At 40.7% G+C, this 19077-nt stretch overlaps 1 protein-coding gene and 1 non-coding gene across 2 annotated transcripts in view; one reads left to right on the plus strand and one right to left on the minus strand.

Annotated features, from left to right (window-relative positions):
• Positions 1–19077, plus strand: part of Pus10 (Pseudouridine synthase 10) — a 106310-nt gene that overhangs the window by 24491 nt on the left and 62742 nt on the right. Inside the window, 2 exon segments of the mRNA XM_067134881.2 lie at positions 6630–6841; positions 13071–13196. Of these exon segments, the coding sequence (XP_066990982.2) occupies positions 6630–6841; positions 13071–13196 (338 nt within the window).
• On the minus strand, positions 4765–4838 carry TRNAL-CAA (transfer RNA leucine (anticodon CAA)). Its single transcript has one exon. It is a non-coding gene; the product is annotated as a tRNA-Leu (tRNA).

Here is a 19077-nt window from a genome sequence, read left to right on the forward strand (position 1 = left end):
TCTGAGTACTTCTTGCTTTGTTAGTTAAGCAACCCACTAAATCCTGAGCATTATGTTATGCCAGTAAAATTATTAAATAATAGAAACCACGAGTGTGTTCTCGAAGTGGTTGTTGCAACTATGTTAAAACTACCACATGAGCTGTAATCTACATGCATTGTGCCGCAGTGCAGTATAGCATAGATAGTAAGAGCAAGCTGAACGCTACTGTGTGCCAGTCTTGTGATAGGTTCACTGAGTGAGTTGGCCGTGCTGTTAGGGTCATGCAACTGTGAGCTTGCTTTAGGGAAATAGTGGGTTTGAATCCCACTGTCAGCAGCCCTAAAGATGGTTACCCGTTGGTTTACCATTTTCACACCAGGCAAGTACTGGGGCTGTACCTTAATTAAGGCCACAGCCACTACCTTCCCAGTCCTAACACTTTCCCATCCCTCTGTCACTGAAAACCTATGATGTGTTAGCGTGATATTAAACAGGTAGTAAAAAAAAATTTAAAAAAAAATAAAAATAGATGATAGGTTCTAGTCTGGGGCATGGATACTTTTTTGTTTTTAATTTGGGTTTTCCTGTTTCATAATGTATGTAAAATAGCTTCTTTTATGCATATATTCAGTGAATGAAATAGTATGTGGCCTTAAGACAGGCTGATATGTCATTGATACCGAATGAAGACTGTATAGGTATTGGGACGGGGCAGGAGACAGACTGCACTAACAATTATTAGTTACGTTAGCAAATGCTCGAAGTGATGACCTGCTTAGTTCATGCGCACCTGAGCAAGCTGCTGAATAGATATACTAGTGTGCTGTAACGTAGCTGGTGTTATTGATCTGCAGGTTTTGGCGATGAGTTGTCAAAGGCTCCCAGGATTTTCTGGCTCCTGGGGAAAAACTGTTTGTTTCAAAAGCCCCCATAGAACGAAGACTATGGTTACCTGGCAGACCAAGAGGGAGGTCCTCCTCTTTTTAACCATTTTCTTGGCTGTTTATCATTCAGATGGTTACGGATGGCTGACGTTCGATGTGGTGGAGGTACATCCTGTTGAAACCACATTATTAAAAGTTCTCCCAAGTGGCTCGTCGTCCAGTAGAAGTGGGAATTCATAGCCCGTAGAAAGTGCAGGTAGTGCGCCTATTAAATGGCTCTCAAAGAAATACGGTTCAATAATGTGATCAGTGATACCACACCATGTATTCACTCTCCATTTCATTTGGCTGCCTGTTGCACCCAGTGGGGATTGTCAGAACTCTAATAATGCATGTTGTTGTGGTTGATGGTATCATTATTGTGGAATCGCGATTCGTCTGACAACAGTATTTTTGACTGCAATGCTGCATCGTTTCCCAGATTTCCTAACAGCCATTGCCTGAAATTCATTCAAGCTTCAAAATCCCACCTCTGGAGCTCGTGATTTAGCTGTTGGTGGTAGGGGTGTCATTTATTTGCATGCGGTATTTGTAGTACGGAAGCTTGGCTGATGTTCAGCTGTTGTGTAATTGCCTATGTACTTGTGTGTGGTGCAACGATTGCCTAAATTAACTTATTGGAAACTCCGCCTTTTCTACTTCGATGCTGCATTCATCGGCTGCAATCTGTTCCATTCCAGGTCATCCACCGTTCACCGGTCGTGCATAACACACACTAATCATTGACCTGCTCTGTAGACCTTCACCTATGTCACAGCTCAAGTCACCAGCTTTCAGAAGATTTAGAAGACTCCATCTGCTTCTAGTAAATTCTGTGAACTGTGCTATATAAACCCCACCAACCCATCGCTCAACCAGTCCACTCTCGACTCCAGTGTGGTTGGAAGGCTCCACTTCATCTCTTGTACCCCTGCTATAGAAATTCAACTTCTAAACATATTTATTAATATAAGTAATACTCACATGCGAACCATGTGATCTTGCCGCGGTGGGGAGGCTTGTGTGTTCCACTGAAGCAGATAGCCGAGCCGCAGGTGCAGCCATATTGGATGGGTATCTGTCGAGAGTCCAGACTAACGAATGGTTCATCAAAATGGGGGGAAGCAGCCTTTCGGATGCTGCAAGGGCTGTAATCTAGATGATTGACTGATATGGCATAATACTCAACATGGATTAGCTGTGTTGATACTGCTACATGGCTGAAAGCAACATGAAACTACAGCCCTAACCAACTCTCGAGGACATGCAGTTCTCTCTGTATGAATGATGTACTGATGATGGCTTCCTCCCGGGTAAAATATTCCGGAGGTAAACTAGTCCCCGTCCCGCATTTGGATCTCTGGGTGGAGACTACACGAAAGGGGGCGATCATCAGGAAGATGGATACTGACATTCTGCGAATCGGAGCGTGCAATGTTAGAAGTTTGAATCGTTGTGGTAGGTTAGAGAATCTGAAAAGGGAGATGGATAGACTAAAGTTAGATGTAGTTGGTATAAGTGAAGTACGTTGGTAGGAAGAGCAGGAATTTTGGTCAGGCAACTACAGAATTAACAACACAAAATCAAACAGGGGAAATGCAGGATTTGGTTTAATAATGAATAAGAAAATAGGGCAGCGGGTAAGCTACTACGACCAGCATAGTGAAAGAATTATTGTCGTCACGATAGACACCAAACCAATGTCCACCACAATAGTGCAGGTCTCTATGCCAACTAGTTCAGCGGATGATGAGGATATTGAAAGAATATATGAAGAGATAGAAGACTTAATAAAATATGTAAAAGGTGACGAGCATCTAATTGTGATGGGAAACTGGAATGCAGTGGTAGGCCAAGGAAGAGAAGGTAATACAGTGGGAGAATTCGGATTGGGACATAGGAACGAAGGAGGAAGTCGGCTGGTTGAATTCTGCACTGATCATAATTTAGTCCTTGCCAATACTGGGTTCAAACACCACAAACGACGGCTGTATACGTGGACGAGACCTGGAGACACTGGAAGGTATCAAATAGGCTTCATTATAATTAGGCAGAGATTCAATAACCAGGTGTTGGATTGCAAAACTTTCCCAGGAGCAGACGTGGTCTCTGACCACAACTTGTTGGTCATGAAATGCCATCTGAAGTTGAAGAAATTGAAGAAAGGAATGCAAGGAAATGGGATCAAGGTTAAGTTGAAAGAAAAGAGTCTGAGGGATTGTTTCAAAGAACATTTTGCACACGGACTAAATGAAAAGGCTGAAGGAAACACAATAGAGGAAGAATGGATAGTCATGAAAAATGAAGTTGGTAGGGCTGCTGAAGAAATGTTCGGAAGGAAGAAACGATCAGCTAAGGATCAGTGGATAACTCAGGAGATACTAGACCTGATTGATGAAAGACAATAATACAAGAATGCTAGAAATGAAGAGGGCAGAAAAGAATACAGGCGATTAAAGAACGAAGTGGATAGAAAGTGCAAGGTAGCTAAGGAAGAATGGCTGAAAGAGAAGTGCAAGGATGTCAGATATTGTATGGTCCTAGGAAAGGTAGATGTTGCATACAGGAAAATCAAGGAAACCTTAGGAGAAAGGAGATCTGGGTGTATGAATACTAAGAGCTCAGATGGAAAGCCACTTCTAGAGAAAGAAGACAAAGCAGAAAGATGGCAGGAACATATCCAACAGTTGTATCAAGGTAAAGATGTAGATGATTTGGTTCTGGAACAAGAAGAGGGTGTTGATGCTGATGAAATGGAAGACCCAGTTTTGAGGTCAGAGTTTGACAGAGCTCTGAGAGACTTAAATAGGAACAAGACACCTGGAATTGATGACATTCCCTCTGAATTACTGACTGCCTTAGGAGAAACCAGCATGCCAAGGTTATTCCAGTTAGTGTGTAAGATGTATGAGATAGAAGAAGTGCCATCCACTTTTCGGCAGAATTTTGTTATATCTATTCGCAAGAAAGCCGGTGCTGACAAGTGTGAAAATTCCCGCACCATTAGTGTAGTATCTCATGCTTGCAAAATTTTAACACATATTATTTACAGAAGAATGGAAAGACAAGTTGAAGCTGAGTTGGGAGAAGATCAATTTGCCTTCAGAAGAAATGTAGAAAAACGTGAAGCAATCCTGATCTTAGAAGATCGAATTAATAAGGATAAGCCCACATACATGGCATTCGTAGATCTAGAAAAGGCATTCGATAATGTTGATTGGACCAAGCTATTTGAGATTCTGAAGGTGATTGGGATCAGATACCGAGAACGAAGAATTATCTACAATCTGTATAAAAATCTGTCTGCAGTGATAAGAATCGAGGGCTTTGAAAAAGAAGCAGTAATCCAGAAAGGAGTGCGGCAAGGCTGCAGCTTGTTCCCCCTCCTTTTCAATGTTTACATAGAACAGGCAGTAAAGGAAATCAAGGAGGAATGTTGAAAGGGAATCACAATCCATGGAGAGGAAATCAAAACCTTCAGATTTGTGGATGATATTGTTATTTTATCTGTGGCTGTAAATCTCGGAAGTTGCTGAATGGTATGGACAAAGTCTTGGGTAAGGAGTACAAGATGAAAATAAATAAGTCCAAAACATAAGTAACGGGGTGCAGGCGATGCAGGAAATATTAGATTAGGAAATGAAGTCTTAAAGGAAGTAGATGAATATTGTTACTTGAATAGTAAAATAACAATAGCAGAAGTAAAGGGGACATAAAATGCAGACTAGCACAAGCAAGGAAGAGCTTTCTTAAGAAAAGAAATGTGCTCATCGAAATTGACTTTCAACCTATTAGGTCATGTTACGTACATTTAGTACGTGTTGAAGAGATGTTAAGTATAGAACAAAAATGGCCAACCGGACACCAGTGGGATCCGAACCCACAACCTCCCGATTTTGCGTCGGTTGCTCTACCAATTGAGCTATGGTGGCCTAGGTCATCTTTGTTATGTTGGAAAGGATCTAAACTACAGGTCTGGCACTACTGCTATCACACTGTAGAGTATGTTTAAGTCGCCTGTTGAGGGCCAAGTCAATGAATATTGAATTTTCATGACCGCATTGTAATCGAAATAGACTTTCAGCCTATTAGGCCGTGTTATATACATTTAGTACGTGTTGAAGAGATGTTAAGTACAGAACAAAAATGGCCAACTGGACACCAGTGGGATCCGAACCCACAACCTTCCGATTTTGCATCGGTTGCTCTACCAGTTGAGCTATGGTGGCCTAGGCCATCTTTGTTCTGTTGGAAAATTCAATATTCATTGACTTGGCCCTCAACGGGCGACTTAAACACACTCTACAGTGTGATAGCAGTAGTGACAGACCTGTAGCTTAGATCCTTTCCAACAGAACAAAGATGGCCTAGGCGCCTACCATAGCTCAATTGGTAGAGCAACCGACGCAAAATCGGAAGGTTGTGGGTTTGGATGCCACTGGTGTCCGGTTGGCCATTTTTGTTCTGTACTTAACATCTCTTCAACACGTATTAAATGTACGTAACACGACCTAATAGGTTGAAAGTCAATTTTGATTACAATGCGGTCGTGAAAATTCACTATTCATTGACTTGGCCCTCAACGGGTGACTTAAACGCACTCTACAGTGTGATAGCAGTAGTGCTAGACCTGTAGCTTAGATCCTTTCCAACACAACAAAGATGACCTAGGCCACCATAGCTCAATTGGTAGAGCAACCGACACGAAATCGGGAGGTTGTGGGTTCGGATCCCACTGGTATCCAGTTGGCCATTTTTGTTCTGTACTTAACATCTCTTCAACACGTATTAAATGTACGTAACACGACCTAATAGGTTGAAAGTCGATTTCGATTACAATGCGGTCGTGAAAATTCAATATTCATTGAAATTTGCTCACTTCAAACATTGATATAGGAATTAGAAAGATGTTTCTCAAGACTTTAATCTAGAGCATGGCATTGTATGGAAGTGAAACATGGACGATAACTAGCTCAGAAAGAAATAGAATAGAAGCTTTTGAAATGTGGTGTTACAGAAGAATGCTGAAGGTTAGATGGATAGATCGAATCACGAATGAAGAGATACTGAATCGAATTGGCGAGGGGAGATTGTTGTGGCTAAATATGACGAGAAGAAGAGATAGAATGATAGGACAAATCTTAAGAAACCTAGGACTTGTTCAGTTGGTTTTTGAAGGAAGTGTAGGCGGTAAGAATGGTAGGGGTAGACCAAGGTATGAATATGACAAGCAGATTAGAGCAGATGTAGGATACAATAGTTACGTAGAAATGAAAAGGTTAGCACAGGATAGAGTGGCATGAAGAGCTCCATCAAACCAGTATATGGACTGATGACTCTAAAATACACAGCAACACACAAGTAATACTTATATTACAATTGATATGGTATATGCAAAGAAAAATAATTTCTAGTCAGAGATAGCTTTGCAACAGGAGAAATTCAGAATTAAAAATATATAAGCTCATTTTATTCTATAAATACTGTATGAAAATTTGAATGGTATTACAGTATCTTACTATCTGTTTGATGCTGTTACTGTATGGTCACCCCTTGTTCTAGGGCAGCTGTCCCTTGTGGATTTTCTCTCTGATGAGAATATGTTGTTTTTAATCATTGAAATGTCAGTGGAGCTAAGTCGTCATATTGTGATACACATACTATTTTGGTTCCATAATGTAGAAAAATTTTTAAAAAATGTTTTTTTTTTTTTTAATGTTAAAGGTTGCTCATGCATGAACATATATTCAAAGAACGGCGAACTCAGAAACGTAAATATCATGGCCACTTATTTACCCGAAAATCTGTGGATGTAGCTCTTCAGACAACTGATTCAGAGCACTTCAAAAAGTACTTCCCATCTCCACCAAATGTACCTTCATCCATGGTTTGCTATGATCAAGTAACATGCTCGCACAACTCTATCTACATGGCAGGTGGGTTTAGTAGTTATATACTCATCTAGTTACCTGACCTAGCCTCACATGAAAGAAATTTTGTATAGACATTGGCCTATTTTGAACCAATATCTTTATAAAATTTCCTTGTGAATATAATTGGTGTTTTTCTTCATGGTAATAAATTTGAATTTTGTTTTATCATGATGCATGAAAGTGTTATTCAAGTAATAGAATGAAAAAAAAAAAAGGAGTTGCAACTTGTTTTCTTGTTTGTCATTATCTCCTTTGCTATTGCTCTCTCTTGCAGGACTGATCTGTCAAGTGTGTTTATCCTATTATGTGTTCCTGTTCATATCTTTTTATATATGACTTATGATTTGTTGCTTGTTTGTTCTTTTTTCCTACCTATAATGACCCATCAGGTTCCTTTTCTGCTCTTGTGTTTGTTCTGTGTTCATATTCATCTTGATCTTCTTGTCACTTCATTTTTCCTGATTTATCAGGTTTTCTTCTTATCCCTCATTTCCCACATCAGGACTGAAGATCTGACAAGATGGGCCCTCATTGAGTGTTAAAGCTTGCCTTCCTGATGAAGCTGGAAAGTAGAAACAACCTTTTAGAGGCTGAGGAGAAATAGATGTAGAAGAATTGGGTCTAAGAGGAGAGAGCCTATCTATTTGAAGATAGGAGTGTATGAAGATACAGAGAAAACCTTGCCCTTTGGCATTTTCATGTTTGTCCTTATATTTCTGTTTCTTCCTCTTTTGATACTGACCAGTCATTGTGTTTTTCCTATTACTGTATGTGTTCCCATTCATGTTCCTGTCTTTCATATATGCCTTGAAAAGGCTAAGCTGTCCATGAACAAAACGTTCTCCCCTTCTGCCATCCCCCAGCCTCTTCTAAGGTCTGTGCACTGTATTTATTATCAGGCCAGTGTAGATCATTAGAGGAATATGATAGCCGAATGATTTTATCCCTAGCTTCTCATTGAGGTGGACATAGTTTGAATCCCTGCCAATGCATGTACGATGTTGAAATACAAGTCATGTTCTCATAATTCAGATTCCATGCAAAACTGGAGGGTCCATGGCTATAAAGAAGATATCAACAGTTGTGTAAAACTATAATCTTCCATTTGCAGAGCATTACCAGGAATTGTATTAGTTTGGAATTAACTGGCAAATCTTGTGAAATTGTCCAGATTCTTTGTATTAAAACTGTTTGTCTAGTAACATGGCTAGTTAGTATTGTATCTTCAATGGTAGAAAATAATCTCATATTTTATTTGCAGTCAGTGTCATAGCATAACTTTTTTGGGTTTAAGAAACTCCAGCAGAGCACAGGCATGGAAATTGTGTCCCATTCCTCCCTCCTTTTGAGCTATTTGTTTGCTAAACGGTAAGTCGTATCACAAAACGGATGGCACAATCTCCCTTCAATTTGGAGTGATCTACAACTTTGGTCCTATGACATTTTGTCGTATCTCTCTCCCTTATACGTTAGATTTGGCCGTATTTCTGGATTGTTCGTAAATTTGGTGATTTTTACAAGTATATTTCATTGTTTGACACACTTATAAGAATGATAGGATCATCAAGTTGGGTGCGCACATTGGGACGATCAAGGGCCATATGTGGACCAAATTTCATGATTCTAGCTTATACATAAATAGGCAAAAAGTAACGTAAAACATTAAAAATGTACCCAAATTTCACCCTATTCAAATTTTGAACTCAATTTTCCCCTTAAATATGGAAGATACAAGGAAATGGTTCAGAAACAAACATGTAGAGCGTTAAATGAGGCATCTGATGGCGTAAGCCGTTTGTTAATATCATGCACCGTTTAGGAGTTATGAATCTCGAAGTGGAAGTCTGCACTTTTCAACGTGCTCATGCTTATTCATCATCTATATATATATAAAAGCAAGTCGGTCTGGAGTGATGTATATATAAATATTTAAAAATGAAAAAGACGTGAATTAATGAATCACTTCTAGAAATCTCAGAAATTTGAAACTTGGTACGGGAGAAGCTGATGACCCCAGGATCCCTAGAAAAATCGAAAATTCTTAAAATTTCCTGAAGGGGCCACGCTGGGGGACCTCAAATTTTGGGCTCAGCATAAGAACGCAGTCGTATAATTTATCCAAATCGAAAGTGCGTCTTATCGTACAATCCGTTTGTCGATTTGATGTACCGTTTAGCAGCAGTTATTCTGTAAATGAATGTTAACATCCATATACTTCCGTATGACGACTATATTCTTTCATTGACGTCGATTTGTAGCAATCTAGAAAGGGTTTGTCTGCCATTGTTATTAAATACTTTGCAAATCGATAGTGACTGTCAGAGGGAAGAAAAGAAGTTGTGTGAGAAGTGGGATTTGCACCAAGGGCGTCTGCTATTATATTCAGTCCTCCCCACATCGACTTTGACAGGCAGTAAGAATGGGGTCGTCCTCCATCTCTTGTGCACTATTTTAATGCATAATTCCCTTCTCGATTCGACTAACAGAAGACAAGGGATTGTGCAATTTTTTTTCAAAACTATTTTATCCGATCCTGTTTGTCAGTAGGCAAGGGTGTCTTCCATTATAAACAAATTGACCCATCTAAAATGTGACTGAAGTTAGGCATAGTGGCCTGCTATTATAATGGAATCTCACCAACTCGGTGTGACTGGCAGTAAGCTGACTGGCATTAGAAAATGCATCTGCCATTATAATGATAAGAACGCAACTCACTTTTGACTGGCAGTAAGGAAGGTCCTTGCAAATATAATAAAAGTTCCTCAACTGTAATCTATCTGAAAGTAAGAAATGGGGTCTGACATTGTAATGAAACCTCCCCAAATCGATTTTGGCTGTGCACTAGGCAATGGGGCCTGCCATTAAATGAAAATTACCAACTTCTTTGTGAATTGCAGTAGACAAGTGGACTTGCCGTTATCATCGCAATTGTGCAAATCACACTTTCATTGGAAACGACTGTGGATTTCACAGTACTGTTTCTCGGATAAAGCCAAGACACACCCAATTTAAAAATCTTATTCACTTCATGTGCAGTAATTTACTTCAATATCCGTAGAGTACCGTAGCGAAGCACGGGTACAGTTTTTGTTTTTGCTAGTTGTTTTACGTCGCATCAACACGGCGACGATGGGACAGGAAAGGGCTAGGCGTGGGAAGGAAGCGGCCGTGGCCTTAATTAAGGTACAGCCCCAGCATTTGGCTGGTGTGAAAATGGGAAGCCACGGAAAACCATTTTCAGGGCTGCCGACAGTGGGGTTCGAACCTACTATCTCCCGAATACTGGATACTGGCCACACTTAAGCGACTGCAGCTATCGAGCTCGGTCCCGGATAAATGATTGAGGCCTTGCCCATATGGATTTATACATGGTTTGATTCTGCTCCATACAGTGTGGGATGTCAGTCAATAGATAGGTATCCTAATGGATTCTTGGAAGTACAAAGGGCAATAGGAAACTTTTGCAATATGCAAAAATTGTTGGCTGGACACCCTTGTTATGGTGAGGGGTGAAAACCAGTCTAGAAGTCAGGAAGGCGCGACCTTCACACCAGTTGTCACCAGGCAGTGGGACAGAAAAGGGCTAGGAATGGGAAGGAAGCGGCCGTGGTCTTAATTAAGGTACAGCCCCAGCATTTGCCTTGTGTGAAAATGGGGAAACCACGGAAAACCATTTTCAGGGCTGCTGATAGTGGGGTTCGAACCCACTCTCTCTCGAATACTGGATACTGGCCGCACTTACATGACTGCAGCTATCGAGCTCAGTAGCAGTGGGATTGAAAGCAAGTTAAGATGTCAGTGTAGTCTAAAGGTGAATATCGTGCAATTATCCGCTACAGTTTTGCTCGTGGATTAACTGTTGACCAGTGCCTGGAGGAAATGACTGCTGTGCTGGAGAAAGACTGTCCACATCAGACAACAATTTTCCGCTGGTACAAAGAGTTCCAGAGGGGAAATTTTGGGGTTGAAGATGATCCTTAATCTGGGCGACAGTCTGAATCAGTGACTGAGGAAAACATTCAAGCTGTGAGGAAAATGCTGCAGCAAGAGAGGCGGTTCACATATCGGCAGGTAGAAGAGACCCTCCACATCCCTGCACCAGCTATTCATTCAATTCTACATGACCATCTCCATGTTAGAAAGGTTTGTTCCCTTTGGGTGCCCCATTCACTTTCAGAGGAACAACGGGCACATCGAGTGAAATGGTGCTGAAAAATGCTAAAACAGTTTGAAAATGGGTCTTCACGTAACGTCAATAGCATTGTTTGCAGGTGACGAAACTTGGCTTTATTATTACGATGTCCCAACCAGATGAGGGTACTCCTTTGGTTATGCGAAAGTCAAGGTCACTGAAGAAAAGGATGATTGCAGTATTCTTCACTACACGGGGCATCCTGACTCGGGTTGTGCTAGAAACACAAAGGACAGTTACTGCGAAGTGGTACAGTGAGACTTGTCTGCCTCAGGTCATCCAGGCTTTCAAGCAGCTCCGTCCAAGGTCACGGCTCAACACTTGGCTCTTGCATCACAACAATGCTCCAGCACATCGTGCTAATGTAACAATGGATTTTCTTGCTAGATGAGGGTTGACTGTACTTGATCAACCTCCATGCAGTCCTGATCTTACCCCATGTGGCTTCGCACTCTTCCCAGAAGTGAAGATGAAGCTGAAAGGGTGGGGTTTTGCATCCAACGAGGAGCTTTAGGCAGCATGGGATCAAGAGTGTGAAAATGTAACCGAAGAAAAGTGGCAGAGTTTGTTCAGTGACTGGTTTCGACTTATGGAGAAGTGTATTGAGTGTGGTGGAAATTATTTTGAAAAAGTCTAAAGCGTTCACTCACATTGCAAAACTTTCCTAGTGCCCTTTGTATCTTGCCTTCACTTTCACATGTTTTTTTCAACCTTGCGTATCATCACCTTGCCTGATTGGTTCAGTGGATTTTCTTGGCATGTCAATTGGTGAAACCCCTGAAGCATTATGGGTGACACTTTGCTTGGAGCCCCCTCCTGGTGCTTTTCATGGGCAAATGTTTTGCCAAAAACTCCTGTTGTAATGGCCCATGGTAGCTTTCACAGTAGGCTAGTTATCCTGAGTGTTAACCCATTCTCTTGACACTTGTTTGACTATAGATATTGATTCACACAGGGAACCGTAATTAGTTGTCCGGAATTAGTAAATTCATAATTCCAATGTAAATGATCTATTATTGGAAATTATAAATTTTCCAACTAACTCATTCTTGGTTGCCAACATTTCACACCCCAGTGAGCTAACTTGGGCTCATCAGTTGGTAACTTGCACATCTACCAAGATGCATGGCTAGTGTGTGTAATGTCCTGAATGAGTAAAATTATAATTCTAATATAAATGGTCCATTATTGGAAATTATGAATTTTCCAGCTAACTCATTCTTAGTTGCCAGTGTTTTGCCCCAGGTTCCCTATGGGAATCAATATCTATATCATCTGATGGCCTAGCAGGCATCAATTTTTGTAAATGAGACCAAGTGTCTCATAGTGCATTGGCAGTGTATATGGCTCCAAATAGCCTATGCAATGGCTTCCACTATATGCACTAGTCATGTGTCTTGGTAGATGTGCTAGTTACCAACTAATGAGCCCAAACTGATGCACTGGGGTGAAACGATGGCAACCAAGAATGAGTTAGCTGGAAAATTTATAATTTCCAGAAACAGACCATTTATTTGGAATTACTTGTTTCACAATATGTGTGTACAAAACCTGAGCACACAAAAAGATCATAACATACCCTTCTTAGTAATGGTTAATTTTCAGCACCATTTTACGACACTTACGAATGACACTCGCACACCTACAAGTTCAGACAGCACTGCTCACAACAGCAGACTTGTAGTTCCAGCAGTCATTCACCAGGTAGCTTATGCATATAAATCCCAAGCTTTTTTGCTGCAGTATTGAAACATATAAAAAGAAAGAGCTTTTAATTTTAGTTAAAACATGTCATTTATTCTATTCATCAATAATGAAAGAAAAATGTTATAATTGTTTGATATATGACCATTTAAAAAAATGCTCGCTCTCAATTTGATAGCTAAACTTACTTCAGTGCAAGAGTGTGTTAATTCCCTGGTTAGAGTAATAGACACAGTGATTTCTCATTTCCTGCCATTCACTGCTCTAAAGGTGTAGTAATAGTCCAGTACGTATTACAGTGATAATTTTAAATGTGTGGTTTTTTTTCCTCCCTAGGCTGTTACAACAAGTTCTCTCGCATGCTAAGCCAGACACCTTGGGTCATAGAAGGTGAACGGAAAATGGCATCTTCTGTACAGGAAATTATATGTGAGAGCTTGCAGACAGCCAGCAGAGCAGAAAGTATGTACCTTACCTTTAAGACGGGATAAAAAATGCTATTTTTATAGAAAAATCACTGAATATTTTGTTGTCCTTTCATTACGTCGTCTGTAGGACCATAGGTAGCTTTGTCATGGCTTTGGTTTTCCTCTTCTTCTCCCAGAAACTCTTAATCCTCTCCCTCCTCTTCTCTCATTGTTCCTTTGAGATTTTCAGTGCCTTCTTACTCCTGTCCCCTTCACTGGTGCTTCTCTGTTCTGTCCTGTGCCCGTTTTTGTCATTGAGCTCAAGCATGTTGGTTTGATGTGTACTGTAAAGTGTCATTGTAACGAACGCCAGTTTAACGAAATGTTCAGAAGAGTGAAATTATTTTTTTGGCCCCTTCCATTTTCTCTATTTAATGTGTGTTAAAATATTTCATTGTAAGGAATTTAGAATTTTCAGTATAACAAATTAAAATGTAGCCTTTTTGCTGATATTTAACATCTTTCTTCTTAAAAATATAATTGAAATTCATCCTGTTTTAATCACCGGGTATTTCACACGTTTCTATACAGCTAATACCAGATGGCATACACTGTACAACACACAGGCGAAACTACCAGATTACAAATCAGGGGAAGGTAAGCAAACACATCACAATTCTGATGAGCAGGTTGCCTACCCAACTGCACATGAAGATGATCTTTTTCAGTTTTGGTGTACCGGTACTGAACGTTATTATAGGGTTCGGAAGTTTAAGACCTAAAGAAGTACAAAATATGCACGCAAATATGACCTAAAAAACTATAAAATACGACATGAATTTTTGGCATAGGTAGAGTATCACTAACATACAGTAAATGTCTTAAGTGCCAAAACGTGATCAGCTATAATACTCCAGACACATTTAATCATACAAACTGACAGAGAGCTACAGTACATTAAAATTTTCAACATTCATTCAGTATCATAGCCTTGAGATGCAGTTCTTGCTTGGTTTTCGTAAAAGAAAACCAAAAAAACCCGAAGTATTAGTGTGCTTTGATATCTGTTGGCATAAGTTAGAAGACACTGCCTAACAGGAAGTTTATTGACTTCATAATCGTACATACCTCTTAATCTTCTTCTTTGCCAGCGTTGCACATCATGACCATGTGCATTCTCATGCTGTCGATAAGAAATCTCCTTCGAAAGTCGCTCAGTATTTTTTTTTTAAGTACTGGGAGAAGCTCCTTTCTACGTCACATGATGTCACAGGAGTGTATTTAAACATAGTTTGCTGCTGTTTAGATGTGGGTCGTTTTTGCCTAAACCAGGTCCATTACCCTCTAAAATGGCACCAATTCTGCACATTGTTACGTATCCTTCATTTGCACTCGGCACCTTACTTTGTTCTTCACCACAACTGACTGGAACCTTGAAAGGTTCCAGCAAGTGATATTTGCTCTCAGCTGAGACATCTGGTTATGTCCCAGTGGGAGATGGAGTGGCAGGCCACTCCTCTTCCAAATAAGCTGAGAGCGATAAAAGGTACAACGAAGGTATGGAAGACTTCCCTTCGGGCTTCGCGGATGGAAGCTGTGGTAATATGTCGTCTTCGGATCAGTCACGGTATCCTGACTCACTCCTATCTATTGAAAGGAGAACCCCCTCCAGTGTGTACTTGCGGCGATCATCTTACCGTGGTACACATCCTTACGGAGTGTGTGGACCAGGTCGATCTTCGCCATAGTCTTAACCTCCCGAGTACCATCTCCCTTATCCTGCGTGATGACGAGCATTCAGCAGACCTCTTCATCCGCTTTATGAGGGATAGTGGTCTGTTTTATCGTGTGTAATGTCTTTTGTGCTAGTGTATCTGTGTCAATTGTGCTTTTATCCTATGGACTTCGTTTTAGTTTGTGTTGCGCACTTTAATGTGTTATTTTAATGTCTAACGTAAATTATGTAAATCAATTTGTACTACGAGGCAATGCCTTATTCCTTTGTCTCTTATATTTTCTCTTATTTTATTACAAAATAGGCCATTGTGAATTAGATCCACTGCTGTTTTAATCCCATACTCATTTTCTCATCACCATTTTTTTAAACTCTTGTCAGTGGATACATTTTAAAATTTTAAACATCATGTATCATGTCGTCCATCTCGTTCCATTAGGAGCCGATGACCTTCGATGTTAGGCCCCTTAAAACAACAAGCATCATCATCATCAAAACAATATATATTATAAGTGATAGGAATTCGTGTGATGATGAGGTGGAAGAGGAAGATGTGCCTCAAAGTGTTCAACAGAGTTTGACGCTTGTGCAGGCAACAAGCATGGCATGTAGACTTCAGGATTTCCTTCTGTTACGAAGTGATGTGCCAGAATCCGTGTTAAATTCAAGTGCAGTGGTTGCTGACTACCTTGAATACTGTATTAGTTTGTGTCTGGGAGTGTTCAGAAGAAAATCACAGGCTTTTTCAAAAAATAAAGTCGAGGACATAATGTATTGGTACAGGGTAAAATTTGAGATGTTGAAAAGTTCTTGCAAGTACAGTAGAACCTCGATTCTCCATTTTTGGAGGGACCATGGATAAACAACGTACAGCACGGGAAAACTGAGATTCCAGGAATGAACGAACCATCAACAATTTAGCTAAACATCATAAAAATGAAATGTGTATACTTACAATCTTACGAACACCCCTAAACCAAACAATCTTACAAACACTCCTAAACCAAACCAAACCAAACCACAGCCCCAATGGGCCTTCCGCCTACCACGCGACTGCTACTCGGTCCGGAGGCCTGCAGATTATGGGGTGACGCATGGTCAGTGTGACGAATCCTCTCGGCCATTATTCCTGGCTCTCAGACTGGGTCGCCATCTCACCATTAAATAGCTCCTCAGTTAAAGGAAATCGTAGAATGAGTGAACCTGGAACCTGCCCTCATATCCAGGCAAAAATGCCTGACCTGGCCGGGAATCGAACCCGGGCACTCTGGGTGAGAGGGAGGCAAGTTAGACCGCGGGGCCGGCTTCATACATTAATTACCGGTACGCGACTAAAAAATCTCGAAACTTTACATTTAGTTTTACCAGGGAAACAGTCAGTTTCCTCTGAAAACTTCTTTCTATTCACCAACATTAATCAGCCAAACTCTTCGAAAAGACTAATACCCGTAACACCAAGCCAAACAACAATTGACCACAAGTAGTTTTTAATTCTGTAATCTAATAAAATAATGCACATTAGATACAAAAACGCCCAACATGATGGCGAAATCCTTTTTTTTTCTTCCATTATAATTTGGTCACCGGTATACTGTTCATAGTCAGTTTATGGAAATCTTGTACTGCGTCAATTAGGCCTACATCGACTTTTAAATGTTATGTTGAACTCGATAATATGGTTTCGAATGTATCGATCCTCAAGTTCTGGAATGCATTATATTCAATTCTGCCCATCACTAATCACAATCATATTGGAAAGAGAAAAGAAATATCATTAACACTTCCGAAATTACAGTTATTCGCGACCTTGAGCTCAGCTGGAAAGTGCGCTCGCGGTACAAGTCGGTACGAGTGCGAATTGATACAAGTTTTTAAATGCAGCGTGCGTAAATAAAACGACTGCAGTTTTTGTAACATTTTAACACAAACACGTGAAATTCCCAGTCTAATATTAGGATCAAAACAGCAATAGGCAATCCGAAAACCTCCCTAGGCTGTATATATGTAAAGTGCAACATCTGTTCTGGTCTCAATAACATAATCGTATACGATAATATTGAAATACTAAATTTGTGTTGCTTAAGAAGGAACAGTTTCAATTTCTGCCTGAAAGCCCAGTGACTGTACAGTGCCTTGAGGGAAGTGCCGAAAATCTGTTCGGTGATACACTCGAAAAAAGTAAAAAAATAAACATCTAACCCTGGACATAAGGTAGATGTTTTGCAAGTACAAATATTTGAAGCACCTCATTCAGTCTTTTAGTAGAGCTGCCGAAATGTGCTCTGTCTCCTTCCAATTGTTGTGGATACTCTCTGCTTTATGATTTCCGAGGATTCTCTAAACAGTACCATCCAGTTGCGATGCTAAGATGGTCCCTTATGCAAGTTCTCCACCGATCGCTTTTCTAGTACAAATTACCTCAATGACGGGACGTTAACATCATGATCGGTTAGTATGCCGTAGCCGTCCTTTCGTGAGATACAGTTTCTTGAAAAACGCATGATCAAGGATTTAGACTAAGACTAAAATTTCTGGACGGTTGATCCGGGAAATAGTTTCTTCGAGGAATGGATAATGCAGGATTTTTACTACGTGATTTAATTAGGATGCTCGCAGTACCACGTAATTTGAATGAATGATACGGGAAAACGTAGTTTCTGGGAACGTGTAATCGAGGTTCTACTGTACCTGTACGTTATATCATTATTTCATGTATATATGAGCCGCTGCGAGCCGAAGTGTTCTGAGACAAGAAATGTCAGTTTTTGAGTTATATCACTCAGTGCACTTATAATGCATGAAAATTTGTTGTGAAGAAGTGGTGTAACGATAACTCCCATGGGAGGCACTTCAAAGCGCTAGATGCATTCTTCCCATCACGCCAGAGTGGAGCGCATTTACAGGAATAGTGGTATAAGTCAAGCGTCACGGCTATGTGGTTGTGTTGTTCTGTGTTCATTATCGTTGCCATGCGAGGCGGTCGCGCGCCTGGCGACCGAGAAGGACAGCAGTTTCGTAAATGATCAGTGTTCCCACAGGCATAACATTTCCTAGAAGGAACCGGCTTTCATAACAAAGGGGTACTAGCAACATTGGCTGGCAGGGACTCGCTCACCATATGTAAAGAGTCCGCATGGCGAACCCCTTCGGCTGAGACGACCATAGCCTTCAATTCAACGAAGGTGTGAGGGTGAGCCACAAAACACAAACAAGAACGATAGCTGGGTGAAGTACCCTCCACAATCGTAGCAAATATCTGCTCCTCCGAATAATCCAGAGCAAACACCCTCGCATAAAATCTGATATCTGAGATAAAGGCAGATAATGATTCTTCCATACGTTGTACCCTAACATTTCTGAATAAAAGAATTGAGAGCGCTTGCTGGAATATAATGGGTCAATAGGTGTGCATGAAACTGTTGAAGGGACCTATGTTCGGCAATAGCACTGCCGATTTTTGTGAAAGAACCCCATGGGTATGCGGATATATAATCTGTAAAACCTGATCATGCGATAACCCAAAGACTGATGAATGATCTTGAAATTCAATGAAAAATCGAAGAAAGGACACCGCGTCACTAGCCGAATTGACAGAATACTGGACAGCTCCCTTTAACATTAATGTCAGAGGGTGGGGAATGCTAGAAAAGGCAGACACATAAGACTATAAGGTGGGCCGTACGGATTGCTGTTTGGTGAACGCAACATTCTCCGTAGGTTTACTTAGCTCCTCTCCAAGTAAAATAGAACTGGGAAGAACCGACTTAGGTTTAGTTACCATATTAGAAAGCCAAGGTCAATTTTCTCTAATAGATTAAGCACTTTAGTCTCCAATCCCTTAACCTGGTTTCTTACTTCCTCGCCTAACTCCAAGGACAGAAGGCTCCAGTGAGATGCACATAGTGGGTCAAGCGACCTTGAACTCTTTGAAGCCGATGATGTGAAGCCACATCACTTTCTAGAAAATCAATTACCGAAAGAATATCAGAAAGATTCGCGTCAATTAGGGCTGCAGCAGTCCCGACCTCGTCGTCAGTGCATTGAGGGACAGAAATAGCCCTGTCTAAGCTTGACCTTAATAACACTTCATCACCCTTCACGGTACCTCTGGATTTTACATTGTGAATTTTTAACGCATATAATAGCTCCTCCTTTCAGAGTGCCCCCACCGAGCTCGATAGCTGCAGTCGCTTAAGTGCGG

This window comes from Anabrus simplex, chromosome 1 (assembly GCF_040414725.1).
Source record: "Anabrus simplex isolate iqAnaSimp1 chromosome 1, ASM4041472v1, whole genome shotgun sequence".
NCBI classification, from domain to species: domain Eukaryota; kingdom Metazoa; phylum Arthropoda; class Insecta; order Orthoptera; family Tettigoniidae; genus Anabrus; species Anabrus simplex.